Source organism: Sebastes umbrosus, chromosome 3 (genome assembly GCF_015220745.1).
Source record: "Sebastes umbrosus isolate fSebUmb1 chromosome 3, fSebUmb1.pri, whole genome shotgun sequence".
NCBI classification, from domain to species: domain Eukaryota; kingdom Metazoa; phylum Chordata; class Actinopteri; order Perciformes; family Sebastidae; genus Sebastes; species Sebastes umbrosus.
Window position 1 is genome coordinate 38,777,981 of NC_051271.1, and position 25,203 is coordinate 38,803,183.

A 25,203-nucleotide genomic window follows, 5' to 3' on the forward strand; every position below is an offset into this window, starting at 1 on the left:
AACCTTTTAGGACTAAAAGTCCTGGGAACTTTTGGTGGAAACCCGGCTTTAGAGTGCGTCCACATTAAGCCTGTTCATACAATTTGTAAACATATTTTTCTCTCAGTTTTAGCCCTCTGTTCAGACTTAAACAGTGTTTTTCTTACCCCCAAAACGGCCTCCAGAGTGTGTAAATGTTAAAACGCCAGCTTGGTGTTTAAGTGTAAATTGAGCTTCTCCAACACTGATATAAGCCAGTCCAGTGAGAGTCAGTTAAGAAGACAACGGTTTCCAACTTTCTCTGTGATTTGAAATGTTAATATAGCTGCGTAGTACCGTATTCAGCTATATTGGCTCGTCATTCCATGGGGCTGGATATCCTGTGGAATTTTGGCTTTGTAATTTCAGATATACTGATATTGACCTCTCTTCCTGGTCTTTTAAAGATACATTACCGTTAAGTCATACAACTTTCTGAACTTATCTTTTTATTCAAGAGTGAAAGTTAACCCTTGTGTCTACTGTGTGATTACATCCACATGATTCAGTGATTGCTGACCAACACTTTTGTGTGTAAATATCCCCTGAATGCACCAAGGGTCATCCCAAAAATACTGTCACATTATTAATACTGGGCCATTTGGTCTAAGATGTTGTGATATTGGATTTTACCAGTAATGCGCAACCTCAATATTATCAACTTCTGTCTCCATCCTCAAATTTATTTTCATCATCACTCTGCCTTGCTTGGATATGAATAGAAAAGAAGTGGAGTATACGTTATTTGGGGTTTTTGTGTTACAAAAAAATATATTGATGATAAGAATCACTTCTACCTCCTTGACATTAGCTGCAAAGTAATATATAGTGTTACTGTATTATTTAGAAAAATGAGTCCAACTGCTGGCTAGAAGGTGATACTACTGTATGTTGAATGTTGGGAGAGTTTACCCTGAAACAGAATAGGCCTTTTTTATTTTTTTTTTTTACAGTAGACAGTGTGGCTTGCCATAGTAGGAAAAGAACAGGTGTTACTAATAACATTAACAATCGCTCAGTTATATTCAAGTGTACCATTCAAGCCATGACAGTGTGACAGTGTGACAGTGTGACAGTGTGATAGTGAGCCACCATCTGGAAGGACCCTGAACCTGAAGCAGCTAATTGGCATTGGGTCATTATTCATTTCATTATTTACACCTGTGCTTTTCCTACTGTGACAAGTCAAGGTACATAAAACAGGCCTACAGAAAGTTACACATTACTGCTATAATAATGTACTCTGTTATAATTTGGTTCACCTCCTTGAACCAGAGAGCAGGGAAAAAGCCTGGAACAATTAACAGCAGCCGTAGGGGCCATTTGTTTGTGATTCTGTAAAACTGACAGTCAGAGTCAACTCATTTAGATAGACAGATTGACCATATCAATGTGTTTTTTTTTATTCAACTTGCAGATTAAAAATCTTTATTTACTATATATGTAATCTATATGTACACCGATCAGCTATAACATTATGACCAGCTGCCTAATATTGAGTAGGTTGCCCTTTTTGCCGCCTAAACAGCCCTGACCCGTGGAGGCATGGACTCCACTAGACCTCTGAAGGTCTGCTGTGGTATCTGGCACCAAGCCGTCAGTAGCAGATCCTTTAAGTCCTGTATAAGTTGCGAGGTGGGGCCTCCGTGGATCGGACTTGTTTGTCCAGCACATCCCACAGATGCTCCATTGGATCGAGATCTGGAGAATTTGGAGGCCGAGTCAACACCTCCAACTCGTTGCCCTCCACATGATGTAAAAGAAAACGTGATTCATCAGACCGGGCCACCTTCTTCCATCGCTCCGTGGTCCAGTTCTGATGCTCACGTGCCCGTTGTGGGCGCTTTTGGTGGTGGACACGGGTCAGCACAGGGCACCCTGACCGGTCTGACACCTTTCTATCAGAACCAGCATTAACTTTTCCAGCAGTTTAAGCTCCAGTAGCTCTTCTATTGGATCAGACAACACGGGCCAGCCTTCGCTCCCCACGTGCATCAATGAGCCTCGGGTCTGACCCTGTCGCTGGTTCACCTTCCTTGGACCACTTTTGGTAGGGAACATCCCACAAGAGCTGCAGTTCTGGAGATGCTCTGACCCAGTCGTGTAGCCAGCACTATTTGGCCCTTGTCAAAGTCGCTCACATCCTTACGCTGGCCCATTTTTTCTGCTTCCAACACAAAGTTCAAAGTTCAAAATGTTCACTTGCTGTCTAATATATCCCCCCCACTGCCAGGTGCCATGGTAACGAGATAATCCATGTTATTCACTTCCCCTGTCAGTGGTCTGAATGTTATGGCTGATCAGTGTATATCTACACAGAAGAAGAACACAATGCATGTCCCTCATATATTGTAGTGGCTAGAAGGGAGCCCGCAAACTGGGGAAACTCTCTCGCGAGACTGTAAAGGTTAGGTATTGATCTCGAATAGTTAGGGTTAGGCATAGGAATAGTTAAGGGTAGGACAGCTCGTCGGGTAGCTCGTCTCACGGGAGTTTTTTTTTACAGATTTCTGATCAGGTTTCGCTATTTACGGGCTACCTTTTAGACACGACCACAAATCGGGCAGAATATACGCATGCGCAGAGCGGACCGGGCAGCTGGGACGGATCCTGCAGGGGGAGAGGCGCACCGAGCTAATATAAATGTGAGCTAACTGCTGAACAGTTAGTTGTTGTCAGGACTTTAACACACTGTTAAGCTCAGCCTGGTTTCAGCATCTTCCCATCTCATCCATGATGTCATCCCCTTAAAGGCAGTGGAGTCACACGGAGAAGGTAATGTACCGCGAGGTTGATTGCTGCTGACGACGTTAACAGGGTAACACAAAACTGTCCCCCGCACGTTAGCCTCCACTATCAGCTAGCCGAGGCGGTTAGATTCGCGCACATGTCTCGCTTTTAGCTGGAAATAATCGAAAGACACTTTTGATGATAATAAATTGTGCGTTTGGTGTTTTTGTACTAGCTAAAGCTAACACTCGTTAGCCAGATGCTTTGCAGCAGACAGCCGGTAGAGCTAGCCTGCTAAGCTAATGTTAGCATTAGAGCTAGCCTGCTAAGCTAATGTTAGCATTAGCTAGATTAGGGTCTCCTGAGGCCACCACCAACTAAACCTCTCCATCAGAGCTCGGTGCTAACTGGTTGGTGCTGTGTTTAAACGCCATCCAGCAGCTGATTTGACTGAGTTATGAGTGTGTGGTTGAAGACTGTCGTTGTTTCTGTAATCTGGAGGTAAAATGTGCACATCTGTAGCAGGTCCATGATTAGGTGTGAGACTCCTGCTGTCGATGTAGCTTCTGTTTTTCTACATGAATTTACATGAATCTTTCTTAACATCTCAACACATATTTGAAGAGAAACTCTCCTTTGGTCTCTTCTAAGAATCGCGTCATAGTTATATGTGCTTAATTATGTTCTATGATTATTTTACGACACCTTTATGTGCACAAGTGACTGGAGGATTTCAGTCTGACCAGTGACCAGAGCAAGTGAAGGTGTGCACAACTATGTGATCACATCCACCTACTTTTAGTATGATAGAATGGTTAGTGTGGCTCCTCATTGGCCTGTTTTTAGAATACGTCTCTGTGATATAAGTGATTGTTAAATATCTGTGCTTTAGGTTATAGGCGTATCTGTCTTTCTGAACTCTTTACCTCACGATTTTAAAGCAAATTTGTCCCCTTTTTTTGCTGCAGGCTTTGACATCCACTCCGCTGCTGGAGTTGCTGTGAGATGATGCAGTCAAACAGGTCTGAGTACAGTCACAGGCGGCAGTATAGTGACAGAAGTTCAAGACAGTGGGACGACTATGATCACAAATGGGAAGATAGGCGTGAACCTCACAGAGATATACCGCAGGATTCCTATCAGAAATATGGTGGCGATGGACATAGTAGTGCAGAGAGGACAAGCAGAAGTAGAGAGTACAGTGACTCACCTAAGATGGTGCACAACAACGACTCCTTGAACAGAGACTGGAGCAGAAAGAGCTCAGCGAGGAGACACATGCCTTCACCTGATTGGGGTACTTCTGAAAAGAAAAGGCAAAGGTTTACAGATGATGATAAAGATGGTTACAGATACAGGCGTGAGCCTGAGGATAAAACAAACAGGCAGTCACCAGACAGTTTTTCACGTATACATGTAACCAAGGATTTTAAACATACACTACCAAAGGAAGAGGATTTCAAATACAGGAAAACACCTCAAGACTCCAGACACAGATATCGGCATGAGGAGGTCACCTATAGGCAACAACATGATGACGGCAGACAATCGTCTGGATATTACAAAGATCGACATGGCCATGAAAGGAATCGAGACTGCTCACAAGAGAAGACTCGATCACGAGAGCGCTCTACCAAGGTTAGTCAAAACAAACATTGTGTGTTGGCATCAGTGTAAGGATTGTGACAGTTGATTTTTAATGTAGTTTAATCACATTTTCCTCCATATCAAACAGAGTTATGCCAAACCCAGAGAGAGGAATGACAGCCCCTCGACAGATCACGATGATTATCGTCAAAATAGATCAAGGTTTCCATTGAATGGATCTAATAGACAGGTGGGTTTATTACGCATGTGGCAACTGGGACTACCTTTATCATCAGTGAGAGGTGGGTAGATTTGCCCGGTGAACAAAAAAACAACAAAGGTTGTTTTTTTAAGGAAGGAAGTTTTATTTATTTGATTTAACCTTTATTTAATCAGGGAAGTCTCATTGAGATTAGAAAATCTCTTTTTCAAGAGAGCCCTGGTAAAGACAGCAGCAATGGGGCGTTTCAGATAACATACACACAAACATTTAAAACACATAAAATAAACATGCAGTATCAAGTCACAGTACACAACATACACGTAAACGTTAAAAACACATCAAACAGAACATCCAGTAATCACTACAAAGTCATGTGCCCAGGAAGACGGACAAGAAGAAATATATCTAGCTATGGAGGCAATTACAAACTCCAATTGAATTGGCCTCCAGACTCTTCATTACATTTTTAAAAGCTCTAATTGGTATCAACCTATCCAGCTGCAAATCTGTCTGCAAACGGTTCCAGGCTGCAGCAGCAGAGAACATTAAGGACTGTTTGCCCATTTAAGTGCAAACTTTAAGGCCCAGACACACCAAGCTGACATCAAAGAACTAGCGGCAATGAAGGCCGACTGTTGCGTCGCCTCACATCGCCTTTGTCTTGGCCAACAAGTTGCATTTGAACACATTGCAAAGACTACAGCAGGCGGCCAGTTAGCACGTATATGTTCTACTCTTGCGTGAGATGAAATAACTCTCCACACCAGCAGGCGGCGGTAGTCTGTATTCATCATTCGAAAAGGGAAACTGGAAGACCGAGGACGGCAGATATACAAGCCATTGTTATGATACGTACAGTAAGCAAAGCAGCATTTGTCGACAATTTTCACACCACTCTCACTCACCACTTGGCTTCATTCCAGATGTTCATGTCGCTGTGAAAATATCCGTGTGTTGGAATGATCAGATGAGATAAGGATGAAAAATGAGAAGAGCTTTCTGTTTATTTCCTCTTGACTTTACTCGTTGGCTTGCTTTACCCACTTCCGTTTCTCTTCTCGTGCACTGATTCGTTTAAGCTGAATCGCCATTCAGAGTGATTTCTCTCACCGACGAGCTCCACCGCAGATTCAACACGCTGAATCAGCCGAAAAAACCTCCAACACAGGCAGCACTAGAGCCAACGGTGCGGGACACACCGCAAAATCTAGGCTGTCAGACAGTTACCGACCGCCCGAAACTGTCCAACGACCGATGGTCGGCTTGGTGTGTCAGGGCCTTAAGGGACAGCGAGTAACAGGGTGTCATTTGAGTGCAAACAATAATTACTAGTTTTAGTGGAGATATGCCCACAAAGATGGGAAGGGAGCAGACCAAGGATGGACTTATAAATAAATATGGGCCAATGAGTGAGTCTGCACAAGGCCAATGAAGGCCACTGAACTCTGGCATAAAGGATGCATTGGTGGGTAAGAGCTTTGCAGGAGCAAACATTCTCATTTTACTGCTAAACAGTGCACTAGAATGTGTTTCTGAAAACATTTGAGGAGATGAATAGGCATTACAGTAACAGAATCCTGATTCATATTCGATCAGTGCTGCCTAGTTTGATCGGAATTCAAGAGCAGTGATTGCTTAGAGACTCCTCGGATCTGATTGGTTGTTCTTCTTCGGGTGCAGAATCTTGCGAATGTCATTATGAACTCTAAGGGGACACAGAGGAACCCGATTTTTTTCACAGAGTCTCTGTCAGGATATAGTGACTGTTTGAGTAAATATGATTTACTCAAAGATTTAGAAGAAAGAAAGAATTTTTATTAAAGTTACCAACTACGGCTTTAATGACAGGAAGCAACAATTGCAGTGAGAAAGATTTCTTCAACTTCCGTGTTGTCCTAACCATCAACTGTGTGTCCTGGGAGCACAAGCAGCACCTCAAAGAGACAGATCAGTTATTGTGGTGTCCATGTGGTTTCTCCGTAGCCCCCAACACTGTTTGTCATTCTTTTGATTTGGTCTAATTACTAAAAAGCTAGGAGCTAGCTTCTCCTCATCTGCTTGAAAGGGAACCAATCATCTGGCCAGTAAAGAATAGGGCTCAAGCGATTAATCGCACGATTGTCCATCGTTAATCGCGATTAATCTAACATTTTTTCTCTGTTTTAAAATGTACCTTAAAGGGAGATTTGTCAAGTATTTAATATTCTTATCAACATGGGAGTGGGCAAATATGCTGCTTTTTGCCAATGTATGAATATATTTATTATTGGAAATCAATTAACAACACAAAACAATGACAGATATTGTCCAGAAACCCTCACAGGTACTGTATTTAGCATAAAACAATATGCTCAAATCACAACATGGCAAACTGCAGCCCAACAGGCAACAACAGCTGTCAGTGTGCTGACTTGACTATGACTTGCCCCAAACTGCATGTGATTATCATAAAGTGGGCATGTCTGTAAAGGGGAGACTCGTGGGTACCCATAGAACCGATTTACATTCACTGATCTGGAGGTCAGAGGTCAACGGACCCCTTTGAAAATGACCATGCCAGTTTTTCCTCGCCAAAATTTAGCGCGAGTTTGGAGCGTTATTTGGCCTCCTTTATGTGATACCAGTATCTTCATTCAAGCTTTAAAACTGAGCCCGCTACAACCTCCGAAAGATTGAATATCGGTTGGGCCCCACTGGGGCCTGTCGGATTTTTAAGAGGTTAATTAAAAATTACAAGTTGCGCTAATGTGTTGAAGAAATTAGTGGTGTTAAAACGAATTTGCGTCAATGTGTTATCACTTTAACTTAAACAGCCCTAATAAAAACCCAGTATGCTTCTAAAGGAAGCTTCTTTTAATCAAATAAAATAAGAGAGAGGCCCAATTCACTGTCAGAAAGTGCTGTTTAATTTTTACGATCATAGAATTAAAACTTTAGAGAGATGTTTAATGGCTTAGGTAGTTCCTCATTCTACAAATGTATTTGTCAAGCAAAGACTGCAGATAATGGTTCCATAAACTGTAGTTGCTTCTGTGTGTTTCCCATCAGTCTTTTGAGAGTGATGTCACCAAACAAAGCGCTGCTGTTCCTGAGCAGAAGAATTCCGCCAAGGGTTTCCAGCGGTTCCTCGATGTGCTCAACAAGGGTGTGAATGTCGCCACGCTCACTAAGATAGTGACTCAGACCCCCACAGAAGTGGATGTTCGACCACATTCTCCAACTTCTTTCATGAACACCGATCGTCCTTGGTCTCCCAGTTATGCTGGGAGGCAACAGGGAAGCCACCAAAATACCAGCCACTGGACTGAGAGCGAAGGATCCCAGAGACCGGCTTCTCCACAGCCTTGTCACAGGTCCTTCAGCCCAAAGCGGCGCTCTCTGTCTGATGAAAAGTGTCTGCAAAGGGGTGACGGAGAACAAAGCTACCTCAGCTCCAAAAGTAGATCCAGGTCTCCCTCCTTGGTGGAAAAGGTAACAGTGACACCTGAAGATGAGCACAAGCACAGGCAAATGCTGGATGTTTTGCAGGCCATTGGCATGAATTTAGGATCCGAGGAACTGGGCCAAATGTCACATCGGATCCAGGAGCGGTTATATGGAAAGAAGGATAGTGACCGCCATCGTAGAGGAAGCAGGGAAAGGGACGCAAGGCGAGCAATTTCACCAAGACCGCAAAGTAGATCGTCGTCATCAAGCAGATCTAGTTTTAGCCCAATAAATCAGGAGTATTACAAGAAAAAAGACTCATGTAGTACTCAGAGGGATGTAACAGAGATACACCAAGTACAGGTACTTGAAGCTGTTGAATATGGCCAGAATAGCAACAATAGCAGTGAGACATTTGAAGCCTATTCCCAGGAAAACACTGCTGACTGTCAAGCATTTTCTCAAAATTCTGCATACACTCTATCAAAGCCATCTCCCACACCTGCTATACCGATGTACTCTCCAGTAAACTGTGCACCGCTGCCATACCCAGCTCTGTCTCCAGCTCTTCCTCCAGCTCTGTCTCCTAACTTGCCCCACCTAGGACCCAGGCTTTTCTTGCCTAGCCTGCCTCCCTTCTTCCCTTACCCCCGTGTCCCACCTGTGAACCTCCTTCCAGCAGTACTCGCTCAAACGAGACACCTACTCCCACAGCAAATTAGTAATCCACCCTTTTTTAACCTGCCAGGTATTAATCCAATTCCGACTCTGATCACCGCACAAAAACCCAAACCACTGTCAAGGCCCCGCTGTTTGCAGGTCATTGAGACCGAACAACCTGGATGAAGACGGTTGCATAGGTTGATAATCTGACTGACTGATATAGTTGAAACATTTTCATTTTTGCCTCGGGAGAATGGTAAAAGATCTTCATAAAATAAACAGCTGGGCCTTCATGGAGTTCCGTTTTAACCACCAATGCCATTTGAACATCACCTTCGAGAAAATGAACAATAAACATTAGCGAGCAACCTGTCCAGCAGCAACAAAAAGCAAGGCAAAAAAACAACACAGACAATGAGATTAATGCCTAGTTCACACTACACAACTTCAGCCCTGTTTTTACGCTCCCCAACAGTTTTTGGAGCTCCCAGACAAAAGCTCCAGATCCGAGGCAAAACAGCGTTGCCTCGCTGCTCGCACATCGGCACTCGAACGTCATTCGTGAATTGCTCGCTCGCTCGATGCGTTGCAGACACATTCCAGATATCTAGCATGCTAAATATCTCGACCTGTTGGAAACTCCGGCCACGAGCTACAGCCAATGAGAGTGCGAGACACGGGTTGAGGGGGAACCTAAGGGAGGAGAGGTCGCCTGTAACAACAGGAACTTACTGCATGTGTTGTATTTCTTACACAGAGAAAAGTTATCGTCGTACCTAGAGGAATAAATAATGAAAGAGTGTGGAAACAGGCTATTTTATGAGCACGTGCCAACAACAATATCAGCAATGTGTCTCATTTACCGTATTTCTCGCATGTGTTTTTGTGACAAAACGTAGTTTGGAGACCTCATCAGGGATTCCTCCCAGTGAAAGTTCTTGTAGTGTGTGACCTCCTGTCTCCGGTCAGTCATGTAGTGTGAAAAACCACGACGATTTCAACACTCGCGATTAGGGATGCTCATTTTGAAAAAAATTCTTAACCGATAACCGACCCTTGTTAACCGATTATTAGCCGGTAACCAACAAGATTTGTGCCTCGCGCCAGCTGCAGTGTACGAGCACAACAGACAGCCCAGTTCACCGTCCGGGAGCGTTAACTTAGAAGCTACGATGCTTCGTGTAGTGTCGCGGACATGCAGCCACGTTCCCAGTAAAAGTCTCCACTGCACAATTAATTATAAATATTTCTTTTAACCGATAGCGTTAATTGGTTAAAATGCTTAATGTCGGTTATCGGTTAAACGGTTAATTATGAACATCCCTACTCACAAGACAGCAAGTTGTGTAGTGTGAACAGTACTGTGATCTTAGCTTAACAGAGTTAAGACAAGTTAATTGACCAACCTATAGGAGGTGTTGGAGCTCTGTCCATTGCCCAGCCTGTTCTTATACTCGTAGCACAATGTCATGCTAAAGAAAAACACAGTGTGAAGAAAGTGTTTATTGATTCTGACAACTTTGTTTTTTTGATTTTGTTAAAACACCATGATTTGATATGTTATAATCTTTGTTGAAATTATATTTATCCATAGAGGTCTTACTTTAGGATACAGGCCGTTATCCTGATTAAACAGTACCGTAGTCCAGTGTTTGGTCTTCAGAGGGTTTTGACGACTACAAAAATGTGCTCTACTCGTAGTTAAGCTTCTCTGTTTGTCAAGTTGATATGTTTTCTCTTTGTGTACACATGCAGAAAATGATTCTGTAAATATTTGAATAGCATAATATTAAACGCAATAATTCTAAGTAAATTGCCCAGAGCCGTTTAATTTACTTTTTTTTTTTATTTTATTTTTTTTTTACTATGTTGTGAAGAAAAAAAAACATTTCACAGAAGAAGAAAACATTGGATGGGATTGTCGTGCACAAAAGTTGAAATGCCACATGAAATGATCCCCCTTGGCCGGCTGCACGGTAAATTCAGTTATTGAGCCGGTACATAGTACAGAGAACTACAACATCAGAATGTTGGAAAACACCACAGCGTGGTTTGGGAAATGGTTAGCAGTTGGTGTGTTTCATCTCATTTATCCATTCCTATGCCCAGCAGGTTCATCACACATTATTATCTGCAAATACAGTATAGTTTGTATGGATACCATTCTTTGAAAAATGGGCCCGGGATTGTTTCACTTCATCTAACATCTGTGCAGCTTAAGTGCCCTCGAGTAAGACACAGTATTCTTGCTAACTGCCAGGGTGTGTATGTAATACTGTGTGTTTGCTCCTGCACCCTTGTTACCGGTGTAAGGGGGAAAGTGGATTTCACATTCGGATTAATGATTTCTGATGTTACTGATTAATCTAGCGTTTTTTGATTAATCATTTAGTCTGTAAAATGACAGATGAAAGTCAGAAGTTTTTTTGCCTTCAGTCTGTAACCAATGACCAAAAGTTTACAATTACTGACATAAATTATATGTACAGTATTTTTAGAGGCCGGGCCCTCTTGGTGCTTTTCTTCTTCTGTTCCTCTTCCTCCTCTTGGCAGGAATGAAGTCCATCCCTCTGTTTCGCAAAAACTGTAAACTTATTAAACCTATCTCCTCCCACATTTTTTTGCTCAATTGACACCAAACTTGCTGCATCTTTAGACTTTTTTAGTGTAAACAGTACTGTACAGAGCTACTGCAAAGTCTCACTAAATAAAGCTCCAAATTTCATGAAAATAAATGAGACAATGTTGAGGCCATGGTAGACGTAGGGTGGTCAATTTCAGAATTTTATCTGAAAAACTGTTTTTTTGACAGTATTTTGAATTCTATCCTTGTGAACCATTCAAGTATTTTCAAACATCAGTTTGTCACTTATGGAGCATTCAATCTTTATGAAAATAAATTACAAACATCTCTATGTTGTCTAGACGAAGTACGCAAATTCTCAGATTAATTTCCCCCGGGCAGTAAACTCACCGGGCTAGTGACTTGTCCTTGGTGACTGAGGTTGTGAATTCAAGACCCAGTCGAAGCCGAACGAACTTGCTAATGTCTTAAAGGATTAATGATGATGGACCGCCCTGTACTTCTCATTTGTCTTCCTCTTCTTCCTTTTTTCATCTTCATCCTCTTCTTCCTCTTCCCACAGCTACACAGCAGCTATAATTATTTGACAAATTTTGGAATTGATCAAATCCATTTCAGATCTGTCATACCTTCAGACAAGCTCGGAGAGGTGAATGCAGAGCTCCTGAAAAATTCCTATAAACTAAAATTTTAAGAAGTCACATGACACTACTGTGCACCAAGAGAAGGTCGATCAATACTTGTACCACTCTTCAGAAGCTAGAAACTGAAGAACTAACAGATAAAGATGTGATCTTTCCTAAATCTGGTACTGCTGCAGAAACAATGAATAAATAACTATTCTATTGACCTTTAAGATTTTGTTAAATTAAAAAAAAAAAATCTAATCACCATTTTAATTTGCAGGCAATAAAAATCTTGGGGTCAGCAAAGACAGCATGCCATTCACTGACAAGTCTGATTTAACCTCCCAGTGACATCACACAGGTTGCTGTTATTAGGAGAGAGTAGTACACATTCTATAACACTGACTAAACTGTCCATGTGCAAATGAGTAGGATATGTTATTGTATATCATTCATATTTGTCAAAGGTGAGTGGAACATGAGAACAAGTCAACACCTTGATCCTCTGAGACCCACAATAGACCCGTTTTTGACTTTTTTTAGGGGTCTTTAGGGGGAGATAGCAGGTCAACAGTAGATGTCACATAGAAGTGGTGTACATCATCTGAAAGCTGGGAAAGTGTGTCAAGTTGTTCTAGTCATCAATCAGAAATAAACATGAATTAATTAAGGGTTTAGGACATTGTGATAGAAGTATAGATGGTCATTCCCATGCTCACTTATGTCTCAAGAGTTATTGCAGCAATTTTTGGGTTGATACCATTTGTTACACAGATTTGGTGCTAAATTTAAAAAAATTTTACCAATCAAGAATTGATAAAAAAATTATCAATAATCCTTCTAAAATAGCACATTAAGACACCAAGACCTTGAAGAACACATAGAAAAAGCCCTGCTGTTATTTTTGGATCAAAAACTTTTGACATTTGGAGATTTCTGCAAGAATTTCATTTTTTGGCGATTGGATGGCGAGCACTCAGAAACCCCCTTATTATCAATCTACTTTAGCTAGGAAAGCCATCCATCCTCTGAATGCTCTAGGTCTCTAGTCTGATCCATCCATCCTCTGAATGCTCTAGGTCTCTAGTTTGTCCATCCATCCTCTGAATGCTCTAGGTCTTTAGTTTGTGGCTGTAAAGTTTCATGGGGCTGTAGAGGTCACAACAGCTAATTTTATACAGTGAAGTCAAGTAAAAAAAAAAATGGTCTCATTACAATGAAATGGTTACTATGGGAACTAACATCATCACACATGAATACAGTTGGACCCCTTTGAAAATGGCCGTGCCCGTTTTTCCTCACCAAAATATAGCTTAATTTCGGAGTGTTATTTAGCCTCCTTCCTTAGGTACAGTAAAGGTTCAGATATCATATGAAACTAGAAAACCTATCAGACTGAACCTGTTATAGCCTCTGAGAGACAGTAAAGCGGTCTCAGAGGTTAATCATGATGTATGTGTTCATTACTCATCAGCTGAACTCTTCCTGCGGTGTCGCTCCTCCGTCCAGCAGGTGGCGCTGTTAACATCCACCTTTCACCACCACCGAGGCAGTGAGAGCAGAGCCAGCAGCAGTCAGGAGTCTGGCCCCCTTCTCCTCACTTCAAGCTCTTTAGTATCATCAATGATTGTCCTTGCCTTCTGCTGAAGCTTACTAAAGGTCAGTTTTGGCATTTCACTATTCAAGAACTTCACTTCCAGCCTTAAAATAGCACGTTTTCCTCGATGCGACAGAGGAAGAGGTAGTTAGAGCCGCTGCAGCAGATAAACAGTCTGTTAGCTGTCAGGTTAAGCTAAGCTATCTAAAACACACAGGATGTAACGCTGGTCAGTGTCGCTGTGTGTTCGCCGCTTAATCTGTAAAATAACTTCTATTACATTGTGTTACAGTACCAGAGAGGTTGGCTTATCAAACACTAACCTTTGTCTTTCCTCTAAAGTAGTCGACACATAAGCCAAGTTAAAGTCTCTGGTGACGTTACTGAAATATCTGTCATGAGCAATGAAATGGGTTGTTTAAAAAAAGTAGTTGGCATTTTCTATTAGATCATTTTACTGTGCTGTCAGTCTAATTAATTCAGTCATTTCCCCACATTGTTTCTACTTTACAGTGTACTGACTGCACAGTGTTTCTACTTTACAGAGTGTACTGACTGCTCATTGTTTCTACTTAACAGTGTACTGACTGCTCATTGTTTCTACTTTACAGAGTGTACTGACTGCTCATTGTTTCTACTTAACAGTGTACTGACTGCACAGTGTTTCTACTTTACAGAGTGTACTGACTGCTCATTGTTTCTACTTAACAGTGTACTGACTGCTCATTGTTTCTACTTTACAGAGTGTACTGACTGCTCATTGTTTCTACTTTACAGAGTGTACTGACTGCACATTGTTTCTACTTTACAGAGTGTAATGACTGCTCATTGTTTCTACCTTACAGAGTGTACTGACTGCTCATTGTTTCTACTTAACAGTGTACTGACTGCTCATTGTTTCTACTTTACAGAGTGTAATGACTGCTCATTGTTTCTACCTTACAGAGTGTACTGACTGCTCATTGTTTCTACTTAACAGTGTACTGACTGCTCATTGTTTCTACTTAACAGTGTACTGACTGCTCATTGTTTCTACTTTACAGAGTGTACTGACTGCTCATTGTTTCTACTTTACAGAGTGTACTGACTGCACATTGTTTCTACTTTACAGAGTGTAATGACTGCTCATTGTTTCTACCTTACAGAGTGTACTGACTGCTCATTGTTTCTACTTAACAGTGTACTGACTGCTCATTGTTTCTACTTTACAGAGTGTACTGACTGCACATTGTTTCTACTTTACAGAGTGTACTGACTGCACATTGTTTCTACTTTACAGAGTGTACTGACTGCTCATTGTTTCTACCTTACAGAGTGTACTGACTGCTCATTGTTTCTACTTAACAGTGTACTGACTGCACAGTGTTTCTACTTTACAGAGTGTACTGACTGCTCATTGTTTCTACTTAACAGTGTACTGACTGCACATTGTTTCTACTTTACAGAGTGTAATGACTGCTCATTGTTTCTACCTTACAGAGTGTAATGACTGCTCATTGTTTCTACCTTACAGAGTGTAATGACTGCTCATTGTTTCTACCTTACAGAGTGTACTGACTGCTCATTGTTTCTACTTAACAGTGTACTGACTGCTCATTGTTTCTACTTAACAGTGTACTGACTGCTCATTGTTTCTACTTTACAGAGTGTACTGACTGCTCATTGTTTCTACTTTACAGAGTGTACTGACTGCTCATTGTTTCTACTTTACAGAGTGTAATGACTGCTCATTGTTTCTACCTTACAGAGTGTACTGACTGCTCATTGTTTCTACTTAACAGTGTACTGACTGCTCATTGTTTCTACTTTACAGAGTGTACTGACTGCACATTGTTTCTACTTTACAGAGTGTACTGACTGCACATTGTTTCTACTTTACAGAGTGTACTGACTGCTCATTGTTTCTACCTTACAGAGTGTACTGACTGCTCATTGTTTCTACTTAACAGTGTACTGACTGCTCATTGTTTCTACTTAACAGTGTACTGACTGCTCATTGTTTCTACTTTACAGAGTGTACTGACTGCTCATTGTTTCTACTTTACAGAGTGTACTGACTGCACATTGTTTCTACTTTACAGAGTGTAATGACTGCTCATTGTTTCTACCTTACAGAGTGTACTGACTGCTCATTGTTTCTACTTAACAGTGTACTGACTGCTCATTGTTTCTACTTTACAGAGTGTACTGACTGCACATTGTTTCTACTTTACAGAGTGTACTGACTGCACATTGTTTCTACTTTACAGAGTGTACTGACTGCTCATTGTTTCTACCTTACAGAGTGTACTGACTGCTCATTGTTTCTACTTAACAGTGTACTGACTGCACAGTGTTTCTACTTTACAGAGTGTACTGACTGCTCATTGTTTCTACTTAACAGTGTACTGACTGCACATTGTTTCTACTTTACAGAGTGTAATGACTGCTCATTGTTTCTACCTTACAGAGTGTAATGACTGCTCATTGTTTCTACCTTACAGAGTGTAATGACTGCTCATTGTTTCTACCTTACAGAGTGTACTGACTGCTCATTGTTTCTACTTAACAGTGTACTGACTGCTCATTGTTTCTACTTAACAGTGTACTGACTGCTCATTGTTTCTACTTTACAGAGTGTACTGACTGCTCATTGTTTCTACTTTACAGAGTGTACTGACTGCACATTGTTTCTACTTTACAGAGTGTAATGACTGCTCATTGTTTCTACCTTACAGAGTGTACTGACTGCTCATTGTTTCTACTTAACAGTGTACTGACTGCTCATTGTTTCTACTTTACAGAGTGTACTGACTGCACATTGTTTCTACTTTACAGAGTGTACTGACTGCACATTGTTTCTACTTTACAGAGTGTACTGACTGCTCATTGTTTCTACCTTACAGAGTGTACTGACTGCTCATTGTTTCTACTTAACAGTGTACTGACTGCACATTGTTTCTACTTTACAGAGTGTAATGACTGCTCATTGTTTCTACCTTACAGAGTGTAATGACTGCTCATTGTTTCTACCTTACAGAGTGTACTGACTGCTCATTGTTTCTACTTAACAGTGTACTGACTGCTCATTGTTTCTACTTAACAGTGTACTGACTGCTCATTGTTTCTACTTTACAGAGTGTACTGACTGCTCATTGTTTCTACTTTACAGAGTGTACTGACTGCACATTGTTTCTACTTTACAGAGTGTAATGACTGCTCATTGTTTCTACCTTACAGAATGTACTGACTGCTCATTGTTTCTACTTAACAGTGTACTGACTGCTCATTGTTTCTACTTTACAGAGTGTACTGACTGCTCATTGTTTCTACTTTACAGAGTGTACTGACTGCACATTGTTTCTACTTTACAGAGTGTACTGACTGCTCATTGTTTCTACCTTACAGAGTGTACTGACTGCTCATTGTTTCTACTTAACAGTGTACTGACTGCTCATTGTTTCTACTTTACAGTGTACTGACTGCACATTGTTTCTACTTTACAGAGTGTAATGACTGCTCATTGTTTCTACCTTACAGAGTGTACTGACTGCTCATTGTTTCTACTTTACAGTGTACTGACTGCACATTGTTTCTACTTTACAGAGTGTAATGACTGCTCATTGTTTCTACCTTACAGAGTGTACTGACTGCTCATTGTTTCTACTTAACAGTGTACTGACTGCTCATTGTTTCTACTTTACAGAGTGTACTGACTGCACATTGTTTCCACTTTACAGAGTACTGACTTCTCATTGTTTCTACTTAACAGTGTACTGACTGCACAGTGTTTCTACTTTACAGAGTGTACTGACTGCACATTGTTTCCACTTTACAGAGTACTGACTGCTCATTGTTTCTACTTTACAGAGTGTACTGACTGCTCATTGTTTCTACTTTACAGAGTGTAATGACTGCTCATTGTTTCTACTTTACAGAGTGTAATGACTGCTCATTGTTTCTACTTTACAAAGTGTACTGACTGCTCATTGTTTCTACTTAACAGTGTACTGACTGCACATTGTTTCTACTTAACAGTGTACTGACTGCACATTGTTTCTACTTAACAGTGTACTGACTGCACAGTGTTTCTACTTTACAGAGTGTACTGACTGCACATTGTTTCCACTTTACAGAGTACTGACTGCTCATTGTTTCTACTTTACAGTGTACTGACTGCTCATTGTTTCTACTTTACAGAGTGTAATGACTGCTCATTGTTTCTACTTTACAGTGTACTGACTGCTCATTGTTTCTACTTTACAGTGTACTGACTGCACATTGTTTCTGCTTTACAGAGTGTACTGACTGCTCATTGTTTATACTTTACAGAGTGTACTGACTGCACATTGTTTCTACTTTACAAAGTGTACTGACTGCACATTGTTTCTACCTTATAGAGTACTGACTGCACATTGTTTCTGCTTTACAGAGTGTAATGACTGCACATTGTTTCCACTTTACAGAGTACTGACTGCTCATTGTTTCTACTTTACAGAGTGTACTGACTGCTCATTGTTTCTACTTTACAGAGTGTACTGACTGCACATTGTTTCTACTTTACAGAGTGTACTGACTGCACATTGTTTCTACCTTACAGAGTGTACTGACTGCTCATTGTTTCTACTTTACAGAGTGTAATGACTGCTCATTGTTTCTACCTTACAGAGTGTAATGACTGCTCATTGTTTCTACCTTACAGAGTGTACTGACTGCTCATTGTTTCTACTTAACAGTGTACTGACTGCTCATTGTTTCTACTTAACAGTGTACTGACTGCTCATTGTTTCTACTTTACAGAGTGTACTGACTGCTCATTGTTTCTACTTTACAGAGTGTACTGACTGCACATTGTTTCTACTTTACAGAGTGTAATGACTGCTCATTGTTTCTACCTTACAGAATGTACTGACTGCTCATTGTTTCTACTTAACAGTGTACTGACTGCTCATTGTTTCTACTTTACAGAGTGTACTGACTGCACATTGTTTCTACTTTACAGAGTGTACTGACTGCACATTGTTTCTACTTTACAGAGTGTACTGACTGCTCATTGTTTCTACCTTACAGAGTGTACTGACTGCTCATTGTTTCTACTTAACAGTGTACTGACTGCTCATTGTTTCTACTTTACAGTGTACTGACTGCACATTGTTTCTACTTTACAGAGTGTAATGACTGCTCATTGTTTCTACCTTACAGAGTGTACTGACTGCTCATTGTTTCTACTTTACAGTGTACTGACTGCACATTGTTTCTACTTTACAGAGTGTAATGACTGCTCATTGTTTCTACCTTACAGAGTGTACTGACTGCTCATTGTTTCTACTTAACAGTGTACTGACTGCTCATTGTTTCTACTTTACAGAGTGTACTGACTGCACATTGTTTCCACTTTACAGAGTACTGACTTCTCATTGTTTCTACTTTACAGAGTGTACTGACTGCTCATTGTTTCTACTTTACAGAGTGTAATGACTGCTCATTGTTTCTACTTTACAGAGTGTAATGACTGCTCATTGTTTCTACTTTACAAAGTGTACTGACTGCTCATTGTTTCTACTTAACAGTGTACTGACTGCACATTGTTTCTACTTAACAGTGTACTGACTGCACAGTGTTTCTACTTTACAGAGTGTACTGACTGCACATTGTTTCCACTTTACAGAGTACTGACTGCTCATTGTTTCTACTTTACAGTGTACTGACTGCTCATTGTTTCTACTTTACAGAGTGTAATGACTGCTCATTGTTTCTACTTTACAGTGTACTGACTGCACATTGTTTCTGCTTTACAGAGTGTACTGACTGCTCATTGTTTCTACTTTACAGAGTGTACTGACTGCACATTGTTTCTACTTTACAAAGTGTACTGACTGCACATTGTTTCTACCTTATAGAGTACTGACTGCACATTGTTTCTGCTTTACAGAGTGTAATGACTGCACATTGTTTCCACTTTACAGAGTACTGACTGCTCATTGTTTCTACTTTACAGAGTGTACTGACTGCTCATTGTTTCTACTTTACAGAGTGTACTGACTGCACATTGTTTCTACTTTACAGAGTGTACTGACTGCACATTGTTTCTACCTTACAGAGTGTACTGACTGCTCATTGTTTCTACTTTACAGAGTGTACTGACTGCACATTGTTTCTACTTTACAGAGTGTACTGACTGCACATTGTTTCTACTTTACAGAGTGTACTGACTGCTCATTGTTTCTACTTTACAGTGTACTGACTGCTCATTGTTTCCGCTTTACAGAGTGTACTGACTGCACATTGTTTCTACTTTACAGTGTACTGACTGCTCATTGTTTCTACTTTACAGAGTGTAATGACTGCTCATTGTTTCTACTTTACAGAGTGTACTGACTGCACATTGTTTCCACTTTACAGAGTACTGACTGCTCATTGTTTCTACTTTACAGAGTGTACTGACTGCTCATTGTTTCTACTTTACAGTGTACTGACTGCACAGTGTTTCTACTTTACAGAGTGTACTGACTGCATATTGTTTCTACTTTACAGTGTACTGACTGCTCATTGTTTCTACTTTACAGAGTACTGACTGCACATTGTTTCTACTTTACAGTGTACTGACTGCTCATTGTTTCTACTTTACAGAGTGTACTGACTGCACATTGTTTCTACTTTACAAAGTGTACTGACTGCATATTGTTTCTACTTTACAGTGTACTGACTGCTCATTGTTTCTACTTTACAGAGTACTGACTGCACATTGTTTCTACTTTACAGTGTACTGACTGCTCATTGTTTCTACTTTACAGTGTACTGACTGCATTTAAACGTAAGAGAAACTGACTGAAGGATGAATCCACACGACTGGGAGGCTATTCAAACACTCCGGAGAAACCTGGACCCAAATCACCAGAATGACGTTAATAACAGCATGGAGAATGCCTCAATAACTAATAATGAGTGGGATATGAGGAGAAACCTGGACCCAACTCACCAGAATGATGTTAATAACAGCATGGAGAATGCCTCAATAACTAATAATGAGTGGGATATGAGTAGAAACCTGGACCCAAATCACTATACTGACATTAATAACAGCATGGAGAAGGCCTCAAGAACTAATAATGAGTGGGATATGAGGAGAAATCTGGACCCAAATCACCAGACTGACGTTAATAACCGCATGGACAATGCCTCAAGAACTGATAATGAGTGGGATATGAGGAGAAATCTGGACCCAAATCACCAGACTGACATTAATAACAGCATGGAGAATGCCTCAATAACTAATACTGAGTGGGATACCTTCTGCAAATACTTAAGACACACTGTTCATGAAGCAAAAAGCAGCATGGGAGAGAATGTGGGATGGAGGGGACTCAGTCCTCCCTCTCATAACTTTCACATTAGAAGGGACTCAGCAGTTGAGGACCCAGATGGAGACCCACTTGAAATAGATGAAGAGGATCCAGAGTTGGCAAGAAAGAGGAAAGAGCTCAGGGAGATAGAGGAGCGAATAATATTTAAAAGAGCTGCTATTGCTCTGAAAACAGTTGAACCGTTTGTGAAGAAGACAACAGCTCCAGACTTTCCCTGTAATGAACAAGCCGCTTCATGCGAAGGTGCATCTCTTAAAGACAGGGTGAATGTAATTTTGCAGCAACGACATCCTGCCAGCCTTCTGTCAAAGGTGAGTAATAGATTGATGGATCAGATAATCAATTAGCTATTTTAGACCATTAGTTTACTTTGAGAATACAGTGTTTTCAGCTTACAGAGGCCAACTGCTTTCCAGATAATATACTGTATTGCTTCCTTGTTTTTCAGGTCCGGCCACCCAAAGAGGGAATGAAGTCTTTCAGCCTGCTGCAGGACGATCATCCCCTGAAGCTCAGAGTGAAGGCACTAATGAAGCAGAGATGTAGTGATCCGTTTGTTTTGCCAGCAAGCAGAGAGGTTTGTAATATTTTTTGCCCCCTGCTTTGTGGAAAATAGCCATCACTTTCATATTATATTAGATAATCCTATAAATAAAACTTAAAATATACACAAATTGAAATAAGAGAAGACACAAATCACACATGAATTAGTGTTTTGTCTTAAAGTTGAATACAATTGAATAATCATCAAATACCTATCCATCCATCTATGTTCAACTGTACACCCACTTATGGGCTGAAACCTTTCCCTGCATGCACTGGTTGAGAGAGTGGGTACAGCTTGGACAGGGTGCCATATGGTTAACCCATAGGCCCAATCTCAACGTCCACACTCACAGACCCTCAGACTTTGAGGCGTGTTTCCGCAAAGTCCGTGAGGCTTTAGGGCTGTTCCACTGTCAGATCGTCAAGTCCTTGAGGGCTCGATTGAGAACATTTTGAGCCCTTTATGAACACTTTCTGTAAGTCCGCATCTCTGCAGACTTTGCCTGAAGGAATTACCCACAATTCATGTCGCTGTGACGTTAAACACAGGGTTACCACGGTTACCAGGGGAAGCCCAGAGGCGTTAAAAAAAAAAAGGTAAACAAAGAGGATGGAACATGGGTGTTGAGCCAGGCATAAATAAAATTTACACAGAAACATTAACATTAAGGAATTAAGATGGTATATAAAAACACATGATATCAGAGGAATGCAGCATTACTGACTATATTACACACCTGGTTTATTCATCAGCAATTTCGTTTAATTTTGCTCAATGAAGTTTGACAGAAACAAGTACATTGATTTTTTGACAGTTACCTCTAATCTCGTAAAACAGGAGCCTGGTAGACGTTCAAATAGACGGTAAAAAACGTAAAATAAAAACCCATAATTGACATCGTCAAGGTAACGTGATATGTCGCCGCAAAAGTGCTGTCCCATTCATATTTCTCCCATTTCAAGCCCTTGCAGCCTCTCACACTTGAGTGGTGGACACACTGCCCGCATGAGACGCGCGTGGCGGCTGCGTGGCGGCTGCGTGGCGGCTGCGTGGCGGCTGCGTGGCGGCTGCGTGGCGGCGTTTATTTTATAGAATAGAAGGCTCGCCTATTTTTCAGGCGAGCCGCTTGCGTCTCAGCTGCGTGTCTCAGCAGCAACAGACAGGGAAAGTGATCTATTGACTGTATATTAACTTCATACCAGCAACACTTTACTAAAGTTTTGAGGTCTATCTGTAGAATATGTTACGAAGATGGAAAAAAAGTAAAGACTTATTTTTAAATCAACACTTCCTGCTTTCATTTAAAAATAAAAGCCCTCAGGCATTTTTTCTATATACAGAATCCATTCATTTGTTAACACAAGGCTTTTATTCTGAAATATGAGCAGTCAGTGCTGTGGAACACGCAGTCACTTTGAGAGCTCCAAGAATTGATAAAGTTTGGGGTTTAAATCAACACCTGCTTTCATTTCGAAATAAAAGCCCTAAAGCGGGTTTTCTTTGCACAGAATTCCTTCATTCGTTAACACAAGGCTTTTATTCTGAAATATGTGCCGGACAGTTATGTGGAACAAGCAGTGACTTGGAGAGTTCCATGAATGAATATAGTACGGAGTTTTAATTGTGGATTATTACTATTATTTTCTAATTACCACACGTTTCTGAACCTTTCTCTGTCTAAAATAAATATAAATTGTATTTATCATGAAGTTAAATGGCCATTAAAAGGTAAACTCTATGCAGAAAGAAAGGGCTGACAGCAGCAGCAGAAACACAGCAGAAACACAGCCGACACGCAGCCGACACGCAGCCAACACGCGTCTAGTGTGAACACCAGACTCCTGCATCACGCAGCCACCACGCGACGCAGCCGCCACGCGCTCCTGACGTTGGTAGTGTGCCCATGGCTTCAGCCATTTACCAGGTGACGTCATCAAGTCCCTGAGAGTTCAGGGCTTGAGGCCTTAGGGGGGACATTGAGATCGGGCCAGAAAGACAACCACACACAATCACATGTCTTTGGACAAATTTGTCATCAAATTTATTTTTAGGCAAATGTACAAAGAAGATAATACATAGAACATAATTTCATGTTGGTTTACCCCAAGTTAACATTTAGCATTTAGCTCTGTCGGCACTGTTGCCGTTATCTTCAATGTTAGTGCTATTAGCACCGTTAGCTACGCACTGCCGGCTCAGCTGTCACCATGTTGAAAGCCGTGCGGAGGCAATAGAAATGCTCCCAATCTCACATTTAGCACCTTTAAATCAGAAATAGACAGACATTGACATACATAACAAAAACTGTCACATTGTAACATCTACAATACTGATAATTACAGGACCTTTTCCAAGTAAAACCCAAGAAAAATAATGTGATTTGACAGACATGGTTTCACTTTTTTTTTTTATACTTCAAACACACAATGTTGCGATAATACTATAACAATTATTTAAATAATGGTTGTTTTCAAAACCACTTACCATAAAAATGTTTGCTTAACTCAGTAACTTCATCGTGTTTTTGTAATAGTGCCAAACCGATAAATCGGCTGGCCAATATACTGGCCGATATTAGCTTATTGCAGATATATTGGTATCAGAGTTCATGTCGGTTCTAGTAACAAGAAATATCAGCACGGGAATGCCTCGAGCCCTTTCAGACATGCAGCCCTTTACGCTAATCTGATGGCAGTTTAACATGTTGGTTTTCTGTCTTTTGACTGCTTGTCGGTGGGCCTTGCCACGAACTCCCATCTCCTGGAGTAGCCTTGATGCTGATGTGGCTATGAACCCTCTGCGGCCTACCTCAGCTGGTCGTACCTTTGGTTTCCAGCCACGTTGTTGAGTGTTGGCTACAAGCTCAGCGTACCTCAGTGTCTTGTGCTCCTAGGCCTCCTCCACTTCTTCCTCCCAGGGCACTGAAAGCTTGATGAGATGGAGTGAGGCCGGCCAAAGCACAAGGTCTGGTCTGAGGTTGGTTGACGCGATCTGAGTTGGGAAGCAGAGCCTCCAGCCTAAGTCTGCCACCATCTTCCAATCACACGCCCCGCCCAGCTGCCCAGTATCTGGCCTTGATTCTTCCTGGATAAATGCTGTTGTCTGACAGTGGGATGAAGGGGGAGGAAGGGCATTGACGCTTTTCCGCCGATTTTCCAGCACTGCTGCAAGACACAGTTAGCACTGGTTGTGCTGCCAGGTGTATCGGCCTCGAGTGAGGCTGGTCTACAGCCCGCTAGGGGTGGGGAAAAAAATCGATTCACCTATGTATCACGATTTCTTTTTACAATTTTGAAATCAATATATTAACTTCATTTGAGTCTATGCAGAGTTAGAAGGAAGTAACCACTTTTATTGTTGTAGTCTGAGTAACTTGACGTCATATCCGATCCGTATCCGTCAACCAAAACAAACCACAGTCGAGCCGAAACGAGAAAGTATAAAACGGCGGAGGATCAGTGTGGATACGACCTGCACCCTCCCATTTTAAATCCAGCGTGGTAAACACTACACATCCAGTAAAGGATGGAAACACTTTGGGTTTCACACATTGACAGGAAAAGCAGAGCTAGACATCACGGCTAAAGCTGCATGCTAACTCTGTCATGGACAGAAAACGTTATCGTATCGCGGTAACGTGCGGTCGAGCCGGCCATCACTCTCATCTCTGTGGTCAAATGGGCCGACGCTACAACCATATACTGACATTTATGTTAAATGCATTCAAACGGCCCCGATGGAGCTGACCATGAATGGATAAAGAGAACGGAGCTGATGGTAGAGCTAGAGACCACCTTGGAGAAGTTAGAGGAAGTATACACGTGAGACTACATCCGGTTTTCAAAATAAGGTGTTAACA

At 41.3% G+C, this 25,203-nt stretch overlaps 1 protein-coding gene across 2 annotated transcripts in view; it reads left to right on the forward strand.

The window, feature by feature from the left end:
• The first annotated feature begins 2,471 nt into the window (after positions 1-2,471).
• The window catches only part of LOC119485162, a 31,267-nt gene continuing 8,535 nt past the window's right edge, over positions 2,472-25,203 (forward strand). Inside the window, exons 1-6 of one of the 2 annotated variants that reach the window (XM_037764514.1) lie at positions 2,472-2,793; positions 3,717-4,386; positions 4,484-4,585; positions 13,332-13,516; positions 20,228-21,108; positions 21,246-21,374. In XM_037764514.1, the coding sequence (XP_037620442.1) occupies positions 20,269-21,108; positions 21,246-21,374 (969 nt within the window). In that variant the 5' untranslated portion in view covers positions 2,472-2,793; positions 3,717-4,386; positions 4,484-4,585; positions 13,332-13,516; positions 20,228-20,268. The remainder of the gene's footprint in view (positions 2,794-3,716; positions 4,387-4,483; positions 4,586-13,331; positions 13,517-20,227; positions 21,109-21,245; positions 21,375-25,203) is intronic. The other variant, XM_037764513.1, reaches the window with a different exon arrangement.